The following is a 15,777-nucleotide window of genomic DNA, read 5'->3' as shown; positions in this document are numbered from 1 at the left end:
TCAAAAGATTAGTTGGCACTTAATTAAACACTTGCTGGGCCAGACAGTTGATAAACTTAGGAAGTGCTGCTACTGGCCTGAGAAGAGTGTGTTAGCAACTTCTTCCTTACCTCCTGCCACTTCCACCCACACGTGCTGCTCCCACTCTCTGGAACATTTGGGAGCATGTCTTCACGAGGGACAGCCTTGAATTATGTGCATGCTTGTGCTCCCTCCTCCAAACTTTTCCTTCCTCAGACTAAAACTCCCCTACTCGATTTTCCATTTTTTAACAGGCACTCTATCTTGGTGCTTCCCAAAGTTTTTGCTTTTTTTCTGAATCATTGCAATGTGAGAATGATTGTCTTAGACAGCAGCATCCATAACTGGCCCCAGCCCTCTGAGTTTGGAGTAGACATGGGCAGGCATCGGCTCCTTGGTGCAGCCCCAGAGACACTCCTCTTGGCTGAGTGCTGTGCTCCAATGGAGGCAACCGTGGCTTTGATCATGGCAGTGAGTGAGTGGGAGTGAAGGTCTTAGTCCCCGAGGATGGAGAATTAGGGAGAGGAGAGGGAATGTCTCACATGTGAACATTCAGGAGGAAGCTCCTCCACTGCTGTCACTGAAGCATAAAAGTTTATCTCCTGTTTCTTGCAGTGTATCATCAACACAGGAAAGATGACCTAGCAGCAGCTGCAGCAGTGCCAGATCCCCTGCCAGTCCCCTCCTGGGCCCCCAATCCCTGCTCTGTACCCCACAGCTGGCAGAAGTGGACTTCCTCCCCATGCTAACAGGAATACCACCAAAGCCAAAGAGGCTCTTCTGAAGCCTCCCTTCCCCCCAGCATCTAGGCAGTACGTTGCTCCCTGCACCCTCTCCAATCTCTTTCTTCCAGAATCACAAAGCCCAGAAATTACCTTTCATCTACTGAAAGAGAAAGATACCTTCATAGACCAACAATCTGAGAGCAGTTCATCAACGGTCTCCTCCCTGCTCCTCCTCCAGACAACAGCAAGGATTGTACACGTGGGCCATGTTTCAGGCATCTTTCCTGAACAGCAGACCTGCTCTCCATTCTCTATTTTGACACTGTGTAGTCAGGACCAGTCAGTTCATCTAACTGTTGCCTCCACCACCACTACTGCCACCTGCTGGCTCAAGAAGGCATCTCAAGTATGGAGTTTTCCTTCTTTAGCTCTCTGTACCCCTAGGTTCCACCATGTTGGGGGTCTTAAGTAGCAAGGATGATCAAAATTCTAAGAAAGAAAAACTGCTTTAGACAATGGTAAAGTCTTAAGAATTTTCTCTCTCCAATCCTTCAGCTTCAATCAAGACAATTACAATATTTATTTATCACCTCCTCTCCTAAGAGAGCTGACCCCTCAGTCTGCTCCTAAGCCTGTTTTGAACATGCTGAGATGACTCTTCCTTTCCTCTAGAGGCATGGGGACTCTATCTCACTCATCATACACACCTCCTTCCCTCGTGCTCCCACCCTGAGCACCCCACAGCCCACAAGACCCCAACTCTCATGAGCAACAAGGAGAAGACCTTCCCAGGCCACTGGGCCTACACAGGTGGTGAGTGACTCCTCCCAGATCCTTCCCAGAAAACAGCAGGAATTAGACAAAAGTACACTCAGGACCATCCTGGGGGCCAGGTGTGCCGTCCTTCCCCTTCCTTATCCTCTTTTTAAATTTATTTATATTTTTGTGGTAAGAACACTTAACATGAGCTCTATCCTCTTAACAAATTGTAAGTGTATTAATACAATGCAATATTGTTGACTATGGGTGCAAAGTTGTTCAGCAGATCTCTAGAGCTTATTCATCCTACTTAATTATTTTATGCCTTTTGATTAATAACTCATTTCATCCTCCCCCTGTCCCTGGTAACCACTGTTACAGCCTTTGATTTAATGAATTTGACTGTTTTTAGATACTTGATGTAAGTGGAGTGATGCAGTATTTGTCTTTCTGTATGTGACTTATTTCACTGCATAATGTCCTCAAGGGCCCTTTATGTTGTTGAATAAGGCAGAATTTTCTTCCTTTTTAAGGCTGGATAGTGTTCTATCATGTGTATATACCACATTTTCTTCATTCATCTGTTGATGGACATTTAGGTTATTTTCACATCTTAGCTAAAGTTTGATTAGATAAAGCTGCTTATTCTAGCTGCTACTGTTCCAGCCCATGCTGCCTCCTGTGGCAAAAGATCATTAGGGAAACACAGTGCTGCCTCCCACTTTATTAAAAAATATGAAGACCTTGTAAAGCTGGTTAAGAAATTGACAAGAACTACTGCAAATCATCTGAAAATGTCCCCCAAATTTCCTGACTTTGTGATCCCACACTCAGTGAAGGAAATGGGTCTTTGCTTTTCACTGCCTTCCTTACCTGTGCAAAGAGTTCTCACTTTGTGCCCTGAGCCTGCAGAAGGAACTGTCAACCTGCTGAGGGATTTTCTCTTCATCTCTGCTCTCTCTATTAAGACATATGCCCCAGTGGGCCCCCAGTTTATTGCCCTTGCTGGTAGCTGGGAAGGTGATGGTGTCACAGGACGAACAAGGAAACAGAAGCCTGGTGGGCACCTTAGGAGGAGCCCTCAGGTAGAACGTGGACTCCACAGCGGAGTCCGGTAGAGCTTCACTCAAGAGAATGACTCCCATCTACCCACAGGATCCTCCCCTACTGTGCCTTGCCCAGCTACCTCCCTGCCAAGTCCACTCCATCCCGTGTCCTCCTCAGTGCTCCTGAAGCGGGTCTCACCAGGCAGAGAATGTGTGTGTGTGTGTGTGTGTGTGTGTGTGCGCGCGTGCGCGTGTGCATGTTGGAGGGTGAAGAGGAGATGCAGGGCAAGAGAAACCCCAGCTGCAGGGAAGGGGAAATGGACACTCGCTGAAGCTTGAGTCCATCTCTGCTTGGGAGCCTGGATCAGATGGCAGCTGTATCCTGGACAAATCCAACATGATCTGGGATTTTCAGCCTACACAGCCCAGCGGTACCTGCCTCCTAGAATCTCTGGGCCTCATACAGATATATTCATGTTGGAAGCTGAACCTGAGAAACAGATCTCCATCTCCATAAAGCTGGATCTCCCTCCTCTGACAGTTTATTTGATTCTTATCTCCCCTGCTGAACTTTGTCTTGTATATCCATTCATTTATTCCCCAAATATTCACTGCGCATCTATTATATGTCAGGCCCTGGCCCAGCACTAAAGATGCAAAGAATAATAAGAAAGCCCTTTCCTGGATTAGGGCACTGTATGAGACAGAAGACAGCATTGCCCCCTGGCAGAACAGACGGGGAGTCAATCCATGGGGAGCATGTCAGGCATGTTCAGAGATGGTATCTCTTAACTGCAGCAGGGTGGGGGACCAGAGCAGTCCACGTGGAAGGTGGAATTTTCAGATTGTATCTAGAAGATAAAAAACAAATAAATATCAATAAGGCAAAAAGGAGGGGGATACTCTAGTTAGAGAGAAAAGCAATTGCAAAACTATTGAAATAATATTATTCCATCTCCTTATTGACAATAAGCATTAACTATTGCCTGGCCAACATGTGCCAAGCCACACACTGGACACTGCAGAAACAGAGATTTTAAAAAGTAATTGGTTCCTGATCTCTACACTACGTCATGTGAGAGAGTAGATCAGGAAATAAATAACTACAAAATACGGGGATAAAAATTTCAGAATGAGCTTTGCTAAGGCAACTAACTGCCTGGGACGGTGAGAGAAATCATGCCCAAGGAGAATTTCCTATGAGTTCAAGGCTGAGGAGGAGAGAGGGAGGACTCGGCTGGCAGAGCAAAAACTCAGAGTTTAAAAAAATAAAAAAGTCTAGCATATTTTGGAAACTGCAAGTAGCTTTACCCCAGAATCTACGGTAAAAGTAGAAGACTGAGCTGAAAGTAGACACCAGATTAGTAAGAGTTTTGTTGACCCAACCAAAAGCCTTGGCCCTCATCTTAAATTCAATAGTAAAATTAAGCTTTTGTTTTATAAAATTCACTTTGGCAATGCTGTGGGGGTTGAATTAGTGGTGGGACTCTTTGGAGACAGGGAGACCTGTGATGATGATGCCACAATAAAGGCAGCAACCATGGCTGTGAGAGGATGGGGGACCAACTTGAGAGCAATGTGCCCTGCAGCTCTCAAACATACTCTGGCTTAGAAGCCTGTGGCTCAAGAGGTAGAATCTGCAGGTCCTGATAGCACATTTGGTGTGAGGTTGAGTAGGAAGCAAGAGTCTGGGATGATCCCAGGTTTCTGGTTAAGTCTTGGTGGACAGGATGCTATTCACAGAGTTGGCGCACATAAGAGGAGCAAGAGGGGCATATTAGGAAAAATGTGGAAGGTGTTGAACTCTGATTTTGTAAAATCAGTTTGAGGTACCAAAGTACATCCAATGGATGTTAATATTGGGACCTAGAGCTCAGGGAAGAGGGTGGGCTTTGGGATTCTCTATGCAGAGCTGGTACTTCCAGCAATGGTGGATAATAATATCAGCAGCAAGGGTGAAAAATGAAGGTGCAGGTGATGTTGAAAGGATTCAGCAGAGGAGAAAGGGCTCAGGAAGGAGAGTAGATGAGGCTGTAAGTGGGAGGCTACCCATGTCACAGAGGACCAAAAGGGAAGAGGGTTAAAATATAGGACACAACTGTAACAGTTACTGCAATAAAGTCAAATGGGGCCGGGCGCGGTGGCTTACACCTGTAATCCCAGCACTTTGGGAGGCTGAGGCGGGCAGATCACGAGGTCAGAAGATCCAGACCATCTTGACTAATATGGTGAAACCCCATCTCTACTAAAAATAGAAAAAAATAGCCAGGCGTGGTGGTGGGCGCCCGTAGTTCCAGCTACTCCAGAGGCTGAGGCAGGAGAATGGCGTGAACCCAGGAGGCGGAGCTTGCAGTGAGCCGAGATCTCGCCACTGCACTCCAGCCTGGACAACAGAGCGAGACTCCATCTCAAAAAAAAAAAAAAAGTCAAATAGGATAAACCCTGAACCATGTCCATGAGGATTTCATAGAACATTCTTCCCCCTTTATATAGTCAATGAGCAAAAACACACAAATGTCAAGAAAACTTACCCAATGGTGATTGATAAACAATGAAAGGGGAGGATGTATATCTGGTTCCCATGGGCCAGATATGAGCCATAAGGGAGGGAAAACTGGCTGTCCAGGTGGTCTAAAATCCTGTCCAGGAGGTGAAGATGAGGAATACCAGCCAAGAGAGGCTGTAGGAGAGCTTGCCAATGCCTAGGCGCTACAGGAGCCATGCACAGCTAGACAAAGCAGACATGCCTGTCATACTAAAGAACTGTGGCCAACACCTAGCCAGCAGGGAGGGGAGAGTCTGTGAAGAACACATTCAAGATCTCAACGGGAGAAAGGTCAGCCCTAAGCACCTGCCAAGCCCAGAAAGCTCCTATGCCAGTTCACAAAGTTTTCAGGTCTTTCTTTCTCGTTCCTTTGCAGCCCCTACCCAAATGGACAAGAGGCAACTGGGTGAGAAAGGGAATAAAATTAAAAACTTCTAGGAGTAAAGAAGATACTCTTCTTTTCTGTGCAGCCTTCCTTCCTGCAGTAGTACCAAGTAGGAAAGAGAAGGAAATTCAACATTCAAGGAAAGACCTTCTGATTACTGAAATAAGATTTTTTTATGTAAATAGAAGTTATTTTTATGTAAATAGAAGTAAGAAATCATGCGATTTCTTAGCATGATTCTAAAAGTCAAGGGCATTTGCTAAAGATTTCATTCCAAGAGAAAGGGAAGAGCCAGCCCCACAGAGAGGGTTTTAAGAGGCATCAAGAGAAGAAATAGAGTTGCTTTCTGACTATCATGCAGGTTCTGCTTGTTCAACAAGAATTATACAGAGAGATAGAAAAAGGCATGGAAAAAAATAGAAATACTTTGCCAAAAAAGCAGGGAGGGGGATCCTAATGGAGTTAAAATTGCTAATACATAGCATGTCCCTGGGCTGATACAATATGCAGATATACAGGGCCTTCAGACACACACAGAGAGGAACCACTGAATGGCCCAGTGACTTTTTTGGCCTAAATTAAGTTACTATCTTTTATCAATAACATTGATATCAACTCTTCCTACTCAAAAGTGAAATCATCCATTAATAGTTAATATTAAAATATCTAATCTTACTGTGAACACCACCAGGAGCTTTGGCTGGAAGGCAGGAAAAAAAAACGCTATGGAGAAGAGTTCTGAGGAAAATATTGAGTTGGAAAAGTGGGATTATAGGGCCAACACCAGAAAATGAGAGAATGAGACAGAAATGGAGACACAGAGAGAGAGGTTCAGCAAACCAGTGAAGACACCTGGCCAGCATTGACAAAAACAATAACTAATATGAATAACAAACATTTTTGGGGGGTACTTCATACATGCCATCTCCAGTCTTTACAATTCTATGAGTCTAGTGAGGCACTGTAATGGATAAGGGTGTAGGTTTTGCACTTGCAAATATGCCTGGCATGTTATGAGCAATCGACATAAGTTATATATTATCTTAAGATGACGGTGACATTATATCATTTTATAGATGAGGGAATTGAGACCTGGATTACTAGGAGTTGTTCAGCAAGTAAAGGATGAAAGCAGGACATTTTTTTTTTTGTTTTTGAGACGGAGTCTCGCTCTATTGCCCAGGCTGGAGTGCAATGGCGCGATCTCGGCTCACTGCAACTGCAGCCTCCCAGGTTCAAGCGATTCTCTGCCTCAGCCTCCCAAGTAGCTGGGATTTCAGGAATGCGCCACCACGCCCAGGTAATTTTTGTATTTTTAGTAGAGATGGGGTTTCACCATGTTGGCCAGGCTGGTCTCAAACTCCTGACCTCGTGATCCGCCCGCCTCAGCCTCCCAAAGTGCTGAGATTACAGGCGTGAGCCATCACGCCTAGCAAAAGCAGGATTTAAAGCCAGAAATCTGACTTCAGGGTCCTCTTCTAACCCTAATCTAGGCAAGCTGAACTTTGACATTTATCTCTTCTTCCAGCCTCTCTCATGGAGGCCCAGCAACCTAAGAAGCCTGTTCTGTGTTTCATCTCAGTAGTGGTTCCTTCCAGCCAGCGAAGGAAGTCACTTAGCCACCAAACCCTAAGTGAAAGGTAAGGCTGGTAGCTGGGATACCAAATGTAACACTGCCAGGAGTGCTGACCTTTACAGAGGAGGGTTTTAAAGACTGGAAAGATAATGGGCAAACGGTGTCCTACTGAAAGTCCAGTGACTGATATACTTTCATTCACTGAGAACTTCTTGACCCAGAAATAGGAGAGGGAAGAAAGGAGAATGAGAAAGATAACAATGGCTAGTAGAAATCACTACATTTTTTATATTGCTGTCGCAAATGACTGCCATCTCCATATCTAGATTGGTAGCTTTGGTCCAGAGCTGAACATCAGGTGAGGCTGGGTCTCCTAAATTGGGGATGAGAGCTGCTTCTCAACAGCTTTGAGGAGAGAGAGCTGATGAAAAAAATTATGAAAGAAAGAGGAAATTCTTATGAGAGGAGTGGGCTGCCCCAAGACTATGACTCTATCGTCGATTATTCCAGTGATGGGGGTTAAATCCCAACCCATTCTCCTCTTTTATTTAGGTTCATTTGAGGTTTAATTGAATACGGCATTATTTATCCTTGTGAATAAACCCTATATGAGGTTTCTCCATCTTCATCTCATCATCTTCTATTCAATAAACACCTCTTAAACTGAAATGAACTGAAGGCCTCAGGTCTCCCCAGTGACCCAAGGGCCAAAGCCATATTTCCAATAACCACCCAAGAGGGTTCACTCTAACTAAACTCTTCTCAGACTTAAACCCATATTCTTTTAGCACAAATCTGTTCTCCTGTTTCCTCAGCTCTCATTAAAAGTAACACTAACACCCCAAAACCTGGTGAAACATTGTACCGAAGAGTTAAACAAACTAGTGACTAATACAAATTCTTGAGTTTACGTGATGGCAGATTTTAAAAAAAGAACAACTTGCTGAAATGCTGAAACTCTCTCCACTTGTAAGATAACAAAATTGGCTGAAGTCATTGGAGCCAATATGGCAGACTGGAGTCTGCACAGAAAAAGTGTGCTGATGTCACAGCCAAATTTCCACTGCACATTTCATACTGACCCTCCCCGAAACTGCACACATGACCCATGAGGTAGCATGAAGAGATAACTTCCCATGCCCAAGGACTTTTCCGGCCCTCCCTTTTCCTTCCACCAATCACCTACTAATCCCAGAATCTAATCCCTAAACCTTTCCAATGAAATTACTGCCTTAAAGCCAGCACAGGGAGACAGATTCCAGCTGGACTCTTATCTCCCTGATGGTCAAGTTGCAGTAAAAAGCTTTTCTTTTCTCAAAAACCTGGTATCATCGTATTGGCTTCTAGTAGATTAGGAAGCAGCCCTCTTGCTCCGGAGTCATCTTCAACTCTCGATTTTCTGCACAGTCAGTAAATAAGTCCCATGAATCTGCCTGTCTAATGAGGCCTTTCTCATGGGCACCCAGACCCATGACTGCCTTCCTTCAGATGTGGATATTTTCATAATTTCTTTAAAACAGTCTCATTCGACTTTTACTTCACCACCCCATCTCCCAATCCATCCTAATATTTAAATACCTTAGGCACAATCGTGTCACAATTTTAATGAAAAGTCACTAGAGATTCATTCGTGATGACTGCCAGGATGAACCTCCTAAATCTGAGTTCAGGCACCCTGTGTCTAAGCCTACCCACCTTTCTCACTCTAGCCTCCCATCGCCACTCCTGACACACCCCAATTCCAACCACAAAGACCCTGGTCAGGCCTTTAAAAAAGGCAAGGAAGGAATTCTGAGAGGCAAATTTTTGTGCCCTAAGACAGGATCTGGGGCTAACCCAATTGTGTGGGGTGGTTAGAAGAGGTTTCAGAATCTCACATTAGAAAAATAAAGAAAAGAAGAATGTCAAAATGGCTGTAATCAATTCAGGGTTGCTCTCCTAGAAAGGTGGGGAAGGGGCAGGTTCAGAGGAATTAAACTTTAGGGGTGGAAGAGGAGCTGGAGACCATGTGTCAACAGTGGGCCAGCTTTTCTGCTCCTAGCAACAATGAGCCTCCCATCCTCAGAGCCCAGGACTCTTCACTGCAGCCTCATTTGACCGGCCTGAATGTTGAGGGGTCTAGGGAGGGGTGGGACAGCCAAAGGGGGCGATTCATCATGGCTCTATTCTGGTGTCCAGGGCTTGTTGTGCTGGGAGCTATGGAGTCACACAACAATGGCCCCTCGATGATGCTGCAATGACCTCATAAGTGGAGGTCATTGCCCCTGCCCCCACCCCCAGCTTCCTCAGATCTGGGCAGAGGAACCAGAGGGAAAATCCACCTTCCCAGGCACAGCCATAACATCCACCTCACTCAACTGCTTGTCAAGTTCACCACCAACACAGAGGGGTAAGTTGCATTTGGACAGGTGGAAGTGGCCACTCTTTGGCCTCTTCTGTCCTGGGAGTGACTTGAAGTACCCCACGCACTGAGCAGGGTTGGGAAAGTGATGTTTGAATGAAAGTTTCCTGTTATTTTCAGTGGTAAGAACCGGCATGTGCTTCACCTTGGAATACAGTCTCAACAATTTTAGAGTTCAACTTAATAATATGCCTCCCCAGAGAGCTATACTGATTTTAAAACAAAATTTAAAATGTTATTTTTATATTGTTAAAAGAAATCAAAGAAATATAACCGATTAGATCCAACTTGAAGTATTGTGAGGGACTGAAAATCCCTGTCCATATCTAGGACTTAAACTGTCTGTATAGAAATGCCTAGCTCAGGGCAAAACTCAACAGGGGAGAAAAGGAATTCCCTTCTGACAATCACATTTTGTGGCTCTATCATTCAGATTTTCAGAAAAATTGGAATTTCATGGTTCATCTCCTGATTTCTTCCCTTACCCTATTATTTATCAGAACCTGGATGGAGGCAAAGGAGTGGGCAGTTCTAGAGTAGCCCATGGGAACGCACTCATGGCAGGGATTAAATTACTTTCCCTCCCATGGCCTCGAGTAAAGAAAGCAATTCTCAAGGTTTGCGGGACTTAGGTGGGACACAAGATTAAAAGCAGTGTCCTAGGCCCCCAAGTCAGCTAATATACCTCCCATCTATCTTCAGAGGAACGAGAATTGGCCTTAGAGGAGCGAAACTTCTATTGTGCCATGAATGCCTTGAGCAATCTAGTCAAACTTAGGGACTCCTTGGAATCACGTTTCTAAATGAATTAAATACAACATATGGGGTTACAGAGACACCAACTCTACTGAAATACAGTTTCAGTGGGGTGGGGGAGGTGGGGGGTCCAAAACCCTAGGTTAAGAACTCCTACTAGAGTCTATGGCATAGAAGCAAGAATAAGTGAAAAGAAAGCAGAGTTAAGGGTGGAGAGATTAAGAAATGCTATCTCAAACTCATACAAGGATGAGGGCAGCCCTAAATGAGAAGATGATCTAGAGCCTGAATGCATCTCAGGGTAAACTTTCTTAAGTACAAGGATAAGCTGTAAGAAGCCTGTAGGTAGCCTCTCCCACCTACAACCCATCTCATATTTCTTTGCAGGGCTAAGCTAATCAAGGAACAATGTCGAGTGATGATAAAAGTAAATCAAGTGACCCCAAGACTGAGCCCAAGAACTGTGATCCCAAGTGTGAACAAAAGTGTGAGTCCAAATGCCAGCCCAGCTGTTTAAAGAAGCTGCTGCAACGCTGCTCCGAAAAGTACCCACAGGAAAAGTGTCCAGCACCACCCAAGTGCCCACCCTGCCCCTCGCAGTCTCCTTCATCCTGCCCTCCCAAGCCCTGCACCAAGCCCTGTCCTCCTAAATGCCCTTCGTCCTGTCCACCTGCTTGCCCACCTCCCTGCCCACCTCCCTGCCCTCCCCCAGAGTGAGGCACTGTGGGCACTACCCAACCCCACCACCACTGCCACCTCCACCATGTACAATGCTGTGGGGCTGGGGACTGAAACCATGAACTGACAAGTAAACGTGTTCCTCTGCTGTGCAAGACTTCTCCTGGTGTTTCTGGTGGGTTTTGATTTGTTTTGTTTGTTGTTTTACAGCACTAAACTACCAACAAGCAATCCCTAAGAAGTGAGGCTAGAACCCTACACTCTCAACAACCTTTGAGAACTGACTTTCCCTCTGACCCCACCTGCTGCTTAGAGGCAGGTGCCCACCTCTAAAGGGTGTACCCAGGTAATGCCAGGCCGTGTTAGAGCAAAGCCTGAGAGATCCATAAATATGGTTGCAGCTGTGAAAGTGTCTAACCCCAGGAAGCAGGAAAGAGATGGTATGAGGGAGAAAGAGGAGTAGAACATTGGTGAAAGGTCCAGGAAGGCTCAGGAAAAGGCATTGTACTACCTTTCTGTTAGTCCTGTTGCATAATGCTTATGCAGAAGGGCTCTCAGTACAGGCTGCATGGGTTTAATGAAACTCTGTCTCTGCTCCCTAACACCTTGTAACCTTAAGCAAGTTGTTTAACTTCTTTGTGTCTCAGTTTTCCTCTCTTTGCAAAAGGAATGATGATGCTAACACTACTGCTGTTATGGAGTTGTTGTGAGGCTAAAGAATTAACAAATGCCAGGCCAGGCGTGGTGGCTCATGCCTGTAATCCTGGCACTTTGGGAGGCTGAGGCAGATGGATCGCCTGAGGTCAGGAGTTCGAGACCAGCCTGGCCAAAATGGCAAAACCCGTCTCTACTAAAAATACAAAAATTAGCTGGGCATGGCGCATGCCTGTAATCCCAGCTACTTGGGAGGCTGAAGAAGGAGAATCACTTGAACCCAGGAGATGGAGGCTGCAGTGAGCCGAGGTCGCACCACTGCACTCCAGTCTGCATGAGAGGAGTGAGACTCCATCTCAAAAAAAAAAAAAGAGTTAACAAATGCCAAGTTCCTGGTTTACAGGGACATAGTGAGTTGGTGAAGGAGCACCCCACACCCATCGCAGTGTAACACTCATCACACCTGAACCTCATTGCTTTGTGTAATTCTTCTTAGCCTGTAAATCTCCTGACCACAGGAGTCAGGCTTTGACATCTGTAAGCATACAGTTAGACATTCTTTTTAAAATATTCAAAAAGGAGTTATGGATTATACCACTATCTGTTACCTGGCTCTAATACTGAACTATAGTTACATAACATGCCACTAGTGGAAGAATCCCAGTGAAGGGTACATGAAACCTCTATTTTTGCAACACTCTGTGAATCTATAAAATTTCAAAATAAAAACTTAAGTACAAAAAACTAGATATTGTACACATCTGGGACCTCAATTAGGAATGAATAGGGAAAGGATTCATAGCTGACGTGTTAGTGGAGATTATTTACAAGTAGCTAGAGAAAGTCCATGTCAAACTAGCTTAATTCACAAAACAGAATTTATCAGCTCATGCTAAGAAGGGTTTGGGAACAGGGCATAGGATTAAAGGGAGAACTGTAGGAATCAAGACTTTCAGGCCTATGATAAGCCACTCTCATCTCTCCAGCCTCTACAATGCCTCAGAATATGACCCATCCTCTCCTAGTGTCCCCCACCCCGCCATTCAGTAAGGTCCTGGGCCAGTTGCATACCCAGCTTGTTGACAGGTTGGGCACAAGGATATTCCCATTTTCACCAAGAGAGGAACCTGATTGCCTAGAAGGCCACGAGCATGCCCCCGTGGCCAAGCAGATGAGAGAGCTTTGATGCACAGACAAACCAGTTGTGAATTGTTTCGGTGCACTGCACATAAGCAGCAATACAGTGAACAGCATTTAAGGATTCCCTGCTATCATCGTAATAGATAACCAAAGAGCCAAATCTGGGATGGCTCCCTATGGAACCATTACACAAAACTAGCTCTCATCCTTCTGAGCCTGAAGGATGGTTCAGACAGCGAAGGGTGTGGCAAGTATAGAGAGTCCAAAATGTGTCAAAGAAAAAATGACTGGGACCCCACCAGACTTAGGCTGTACAGTCAGCTGGTGACGGAGCAGGCTTTTAGAATACATGAAGTAGGCGGAGCATTTAAGGCACCACCCCCTAGTTTTCCAGGTGTGACATGAGAAGACCTTGGGGTCTCAGGGTCTTCTGAGGCACTGAGGTTCCCATACTCTAGATCCCTGCAGAGAGGCACTCACTGGATGCCAGGAGCCTCTGAAAGTCTAGTTTAGAGCACTGGGGACTGTGGTAACAGATGGAAACCCCTTAAGCTGTGGGTAACAGGTGGAAAACCCTTCTACCTCACAGAAAGTCAAAAAGGAGGAGGGACAGAAGAAAGGGAGAGAGAGAGAGAGATAATAGAACAATAACGTGGCATCTTCATCCATATTCAACAGACCATCCTCTATTAAATGGTCACTTTTAAATAATAAATCCTGAACCCAGTGCTAAAGAGTGTGCTACAGTTGGTGGGAATATAAATAGACAAAAATCCTTTTAGAAAACAATTCAAGGAATGTGGGAATATGTATCATCAAAAGCATTAGATGATTCAACTCTTTGGCCCAATGGGTCCACTTCATAGAACCTATTCAAAAAAAAAAAAAATTGCAAAATGGAGGGTAGGGGAGCTATATAAATAAAGGTGATTGTCACAGCATAACTTAGAAACAATTTAAATATCTAACAAGGTTTGATTAAGTAAACTTGAACCTATTATATGATGAAACATTGTTTTAAGACATTAAATTTAATAATACGTTAATAAATTCATCACATTAAATTTAATAATTTTAAAACATTAAAATAAATTTTAATTTATTTAATTTTAATGTAATAATCTATTCAATGTATTAAATTAATTTAATACATTAAAATGAATTAAATAAAGTAAGGCCTCAATTGAAAATATAACGTAAAGCCATTATCTTTAACCAAAACCTTCCTTGATAATAATGGTAATAATAATAACAAAAGGAAATTTGTGGATATTTTCATTATTTTAAAACAATGAGGTTATGGGTAACTAGTAGTTTATTTCTATTTTCATCTGGATTTTCACATGTTTTTGTTTTGTGATGAGTTAAAAAAGAAATAATCATGAAATAATCAACAATTTATGAAATAATCATGACTACTTCAGAGACCCCCAAAGTCCTTTATTTTACTCAGTGTACAAAAACAGGGAAGGAAGAATGTTTTAAGGAGTATGCACCACATTGAAGGCACCTCGCCGTGGATGCCTTCCCTCCAGGGGCAGGATCTCAGTCCCAGGCCAGGGAGTATGTGTCAGGGGGCTGTGCCCTCCCAGGTGGTTCTGTGAACTCACAGCCTGAAAGGAGGCAGCTCTGGGAACATGAAACCATTCGTTGCCAATTTAGGTCTCGTTTCTCCCATGTAAATGGAACCAAAGATAGATATCTCATTTTTTTTTTTTTTTTTTTTTGAGATGGAGTCTTGCTCTGTCTCCCAGGCTGGAGTGCAGTGGCGCGACCTCGGCTCACTGCAAGCTCCGCCTCCCGGGTGCACGCCATTCTCCTGCCTCAGTCTCCGGAGTAGCTGGGACTACAGGTGCCCACCACCACGCCTGGCTAATTTTTTGTATTTTTAGTAGAGACGGGGTTTCACCATGTTTGCCAGGATGGTCTCGATCTCCTGACCTCATGATCCGCCCGCCTTGGCCTCCCAAAGTGCTGGGAAAGTCTCATTTAGTGCATTGGGGACTGTGGGTAACAGGTGGAAAACCCTTCTACCTCACAGGAAGTCAAAAAGGAGGAGGGACAGAAGAGCCACTGCGCCCGGCCAAGGTAGACATCTCTTAATGGCTACTTTCCCAACAAAAAGCTGGATCAAAGGCAATTCTGGGGAGATGGCTGGGACATGATGAGGGTGCCACCTCCCTGCAGAATGCCATAATTACTCCCAGCCCCAGCGGCAGTCACCAGGGTTCTGCCCCAAACAGTAGAGGGCTGTATAAATAAGCAACGCCTGAAGAGTGGCATCACAAGAATCTGTGCAGCACCAGGCTCGATGGCTCCCAGATAACAAGACAGGCAGGACCAAGACCTCTCCCTTCATGACAAAGCAGTTCTGAGGATCCATTAAGATGGTCACAAAAGGAGCCTCCACCACAGACCCCTTTGCCTTGTGCTTTCTTGAGAATCAGGCAGAGTACAGCTAGCCTTCTAAAAGGGCTTCTAAGCCCTCCCAAATCAGGCAACTGGCTGTGAGGTGGGCTGGCGCTGTGAGGGCTGGGCACAGAACCTCGGGGATGTCTGGCTTTGAAGCTGAAAGGAATCTTAGAGACCATTTTCCTGCATCCTCCACTTCCACACATGAATGGCAACTGGGGAGAGGGGAGGAAGTAACCAGTTACCAAACATCCTGTTTTTCCTGTCCTGTTCCCACAGGACCAAGATTGCAGCTCAGCACACGAGCACAGGCAAATTCTAGAAGGCTTTATTAGTGATAAGTCATAACTGCTTCCATGTCACAGGGGTTGATGCTCAGCAAAGAGATCAGTAAAAACACTAAGCCATTTGCCAAACACGTAAAGATTTTAAGATACAAACTGATCGTAAAATGCATACCAGGATATTTTCAGCTGTACCTGTCTTCCAAGTGCAGGAAATCTCATATGTCTCATCTCCAGAGCTATATGCTCCCTCCCAGGCTCAAAGGAAAGTCTTCTCAGACTAAGGAGTCATGGCTTTTTTCCAGAAATGCGCTCATCACCTCTTACCTACACCATTCAACCCTCCTAACTGGCTTTTGAAGTTCACCTTCCTCCAGTTCTTACTCCAGTGGAAG

At 44.8% G+C, this 15,777-nt stretch overlaps 1 protein-coding gene across 1 annotated transcript; it reads left to right on the top strand.

Annotated features, from left to right (window-relative positions):
- The first annotated feature begins 9,319 nt into the window (after window positions 1–9,319).
- Window positions 9,320–11,049, top strand: LELP1 (late cornified envelope like proline rich 1). The gene is made up of 2 exons (XM_032151929.2): window positions 9,320–9,446; window positions 10,602–11,049. Exon 2 carries the CDS (start codon window positions 10,623–10,625, stop codon window positions 10,929–10,931), a length of 309 nt encoding a protein of 102 aa, XP_032007820.1. The 5' UTR covers window positions 9,320–9,446; window positions 10,602–10,622; the 3' UTR covers window positions 10,932–11,049.
- The last annotated feature ends 4,728 nt before the right edge of the window (window positions 11,050–15,777 follow it).

This window comes from Hylobates moloch, unplaced genomic scaffold (assembly GCF_009828535.3).
Source record: "Hylobates moloch isolate HMO894 unplaced genomic scaffold, HMol_V3 SCAFFOLD_5, whole genome shotgun sequence".
Taxonomy (NCBI): Eukaryota; Metazoa; Chordata; class Mammalia; order Primates; family Hylobatidae; genus Hylobates; species Hylobates moloch.
The sequence above is the reverse complement of the archived record's forward strand: the minus strand, read 5'-3'. Positions and strand labels throughout refer to the sequence as shown.

Excerpts from the sequence above, each read along its gene's own strand:
- LELP1 (XM_032151929.2), top strand. The coding sequence starts at position 10,623 with ATGTCGAGTGATGATAAAAGTAAATCAAGTGACCCCAAGACTGAGCCC.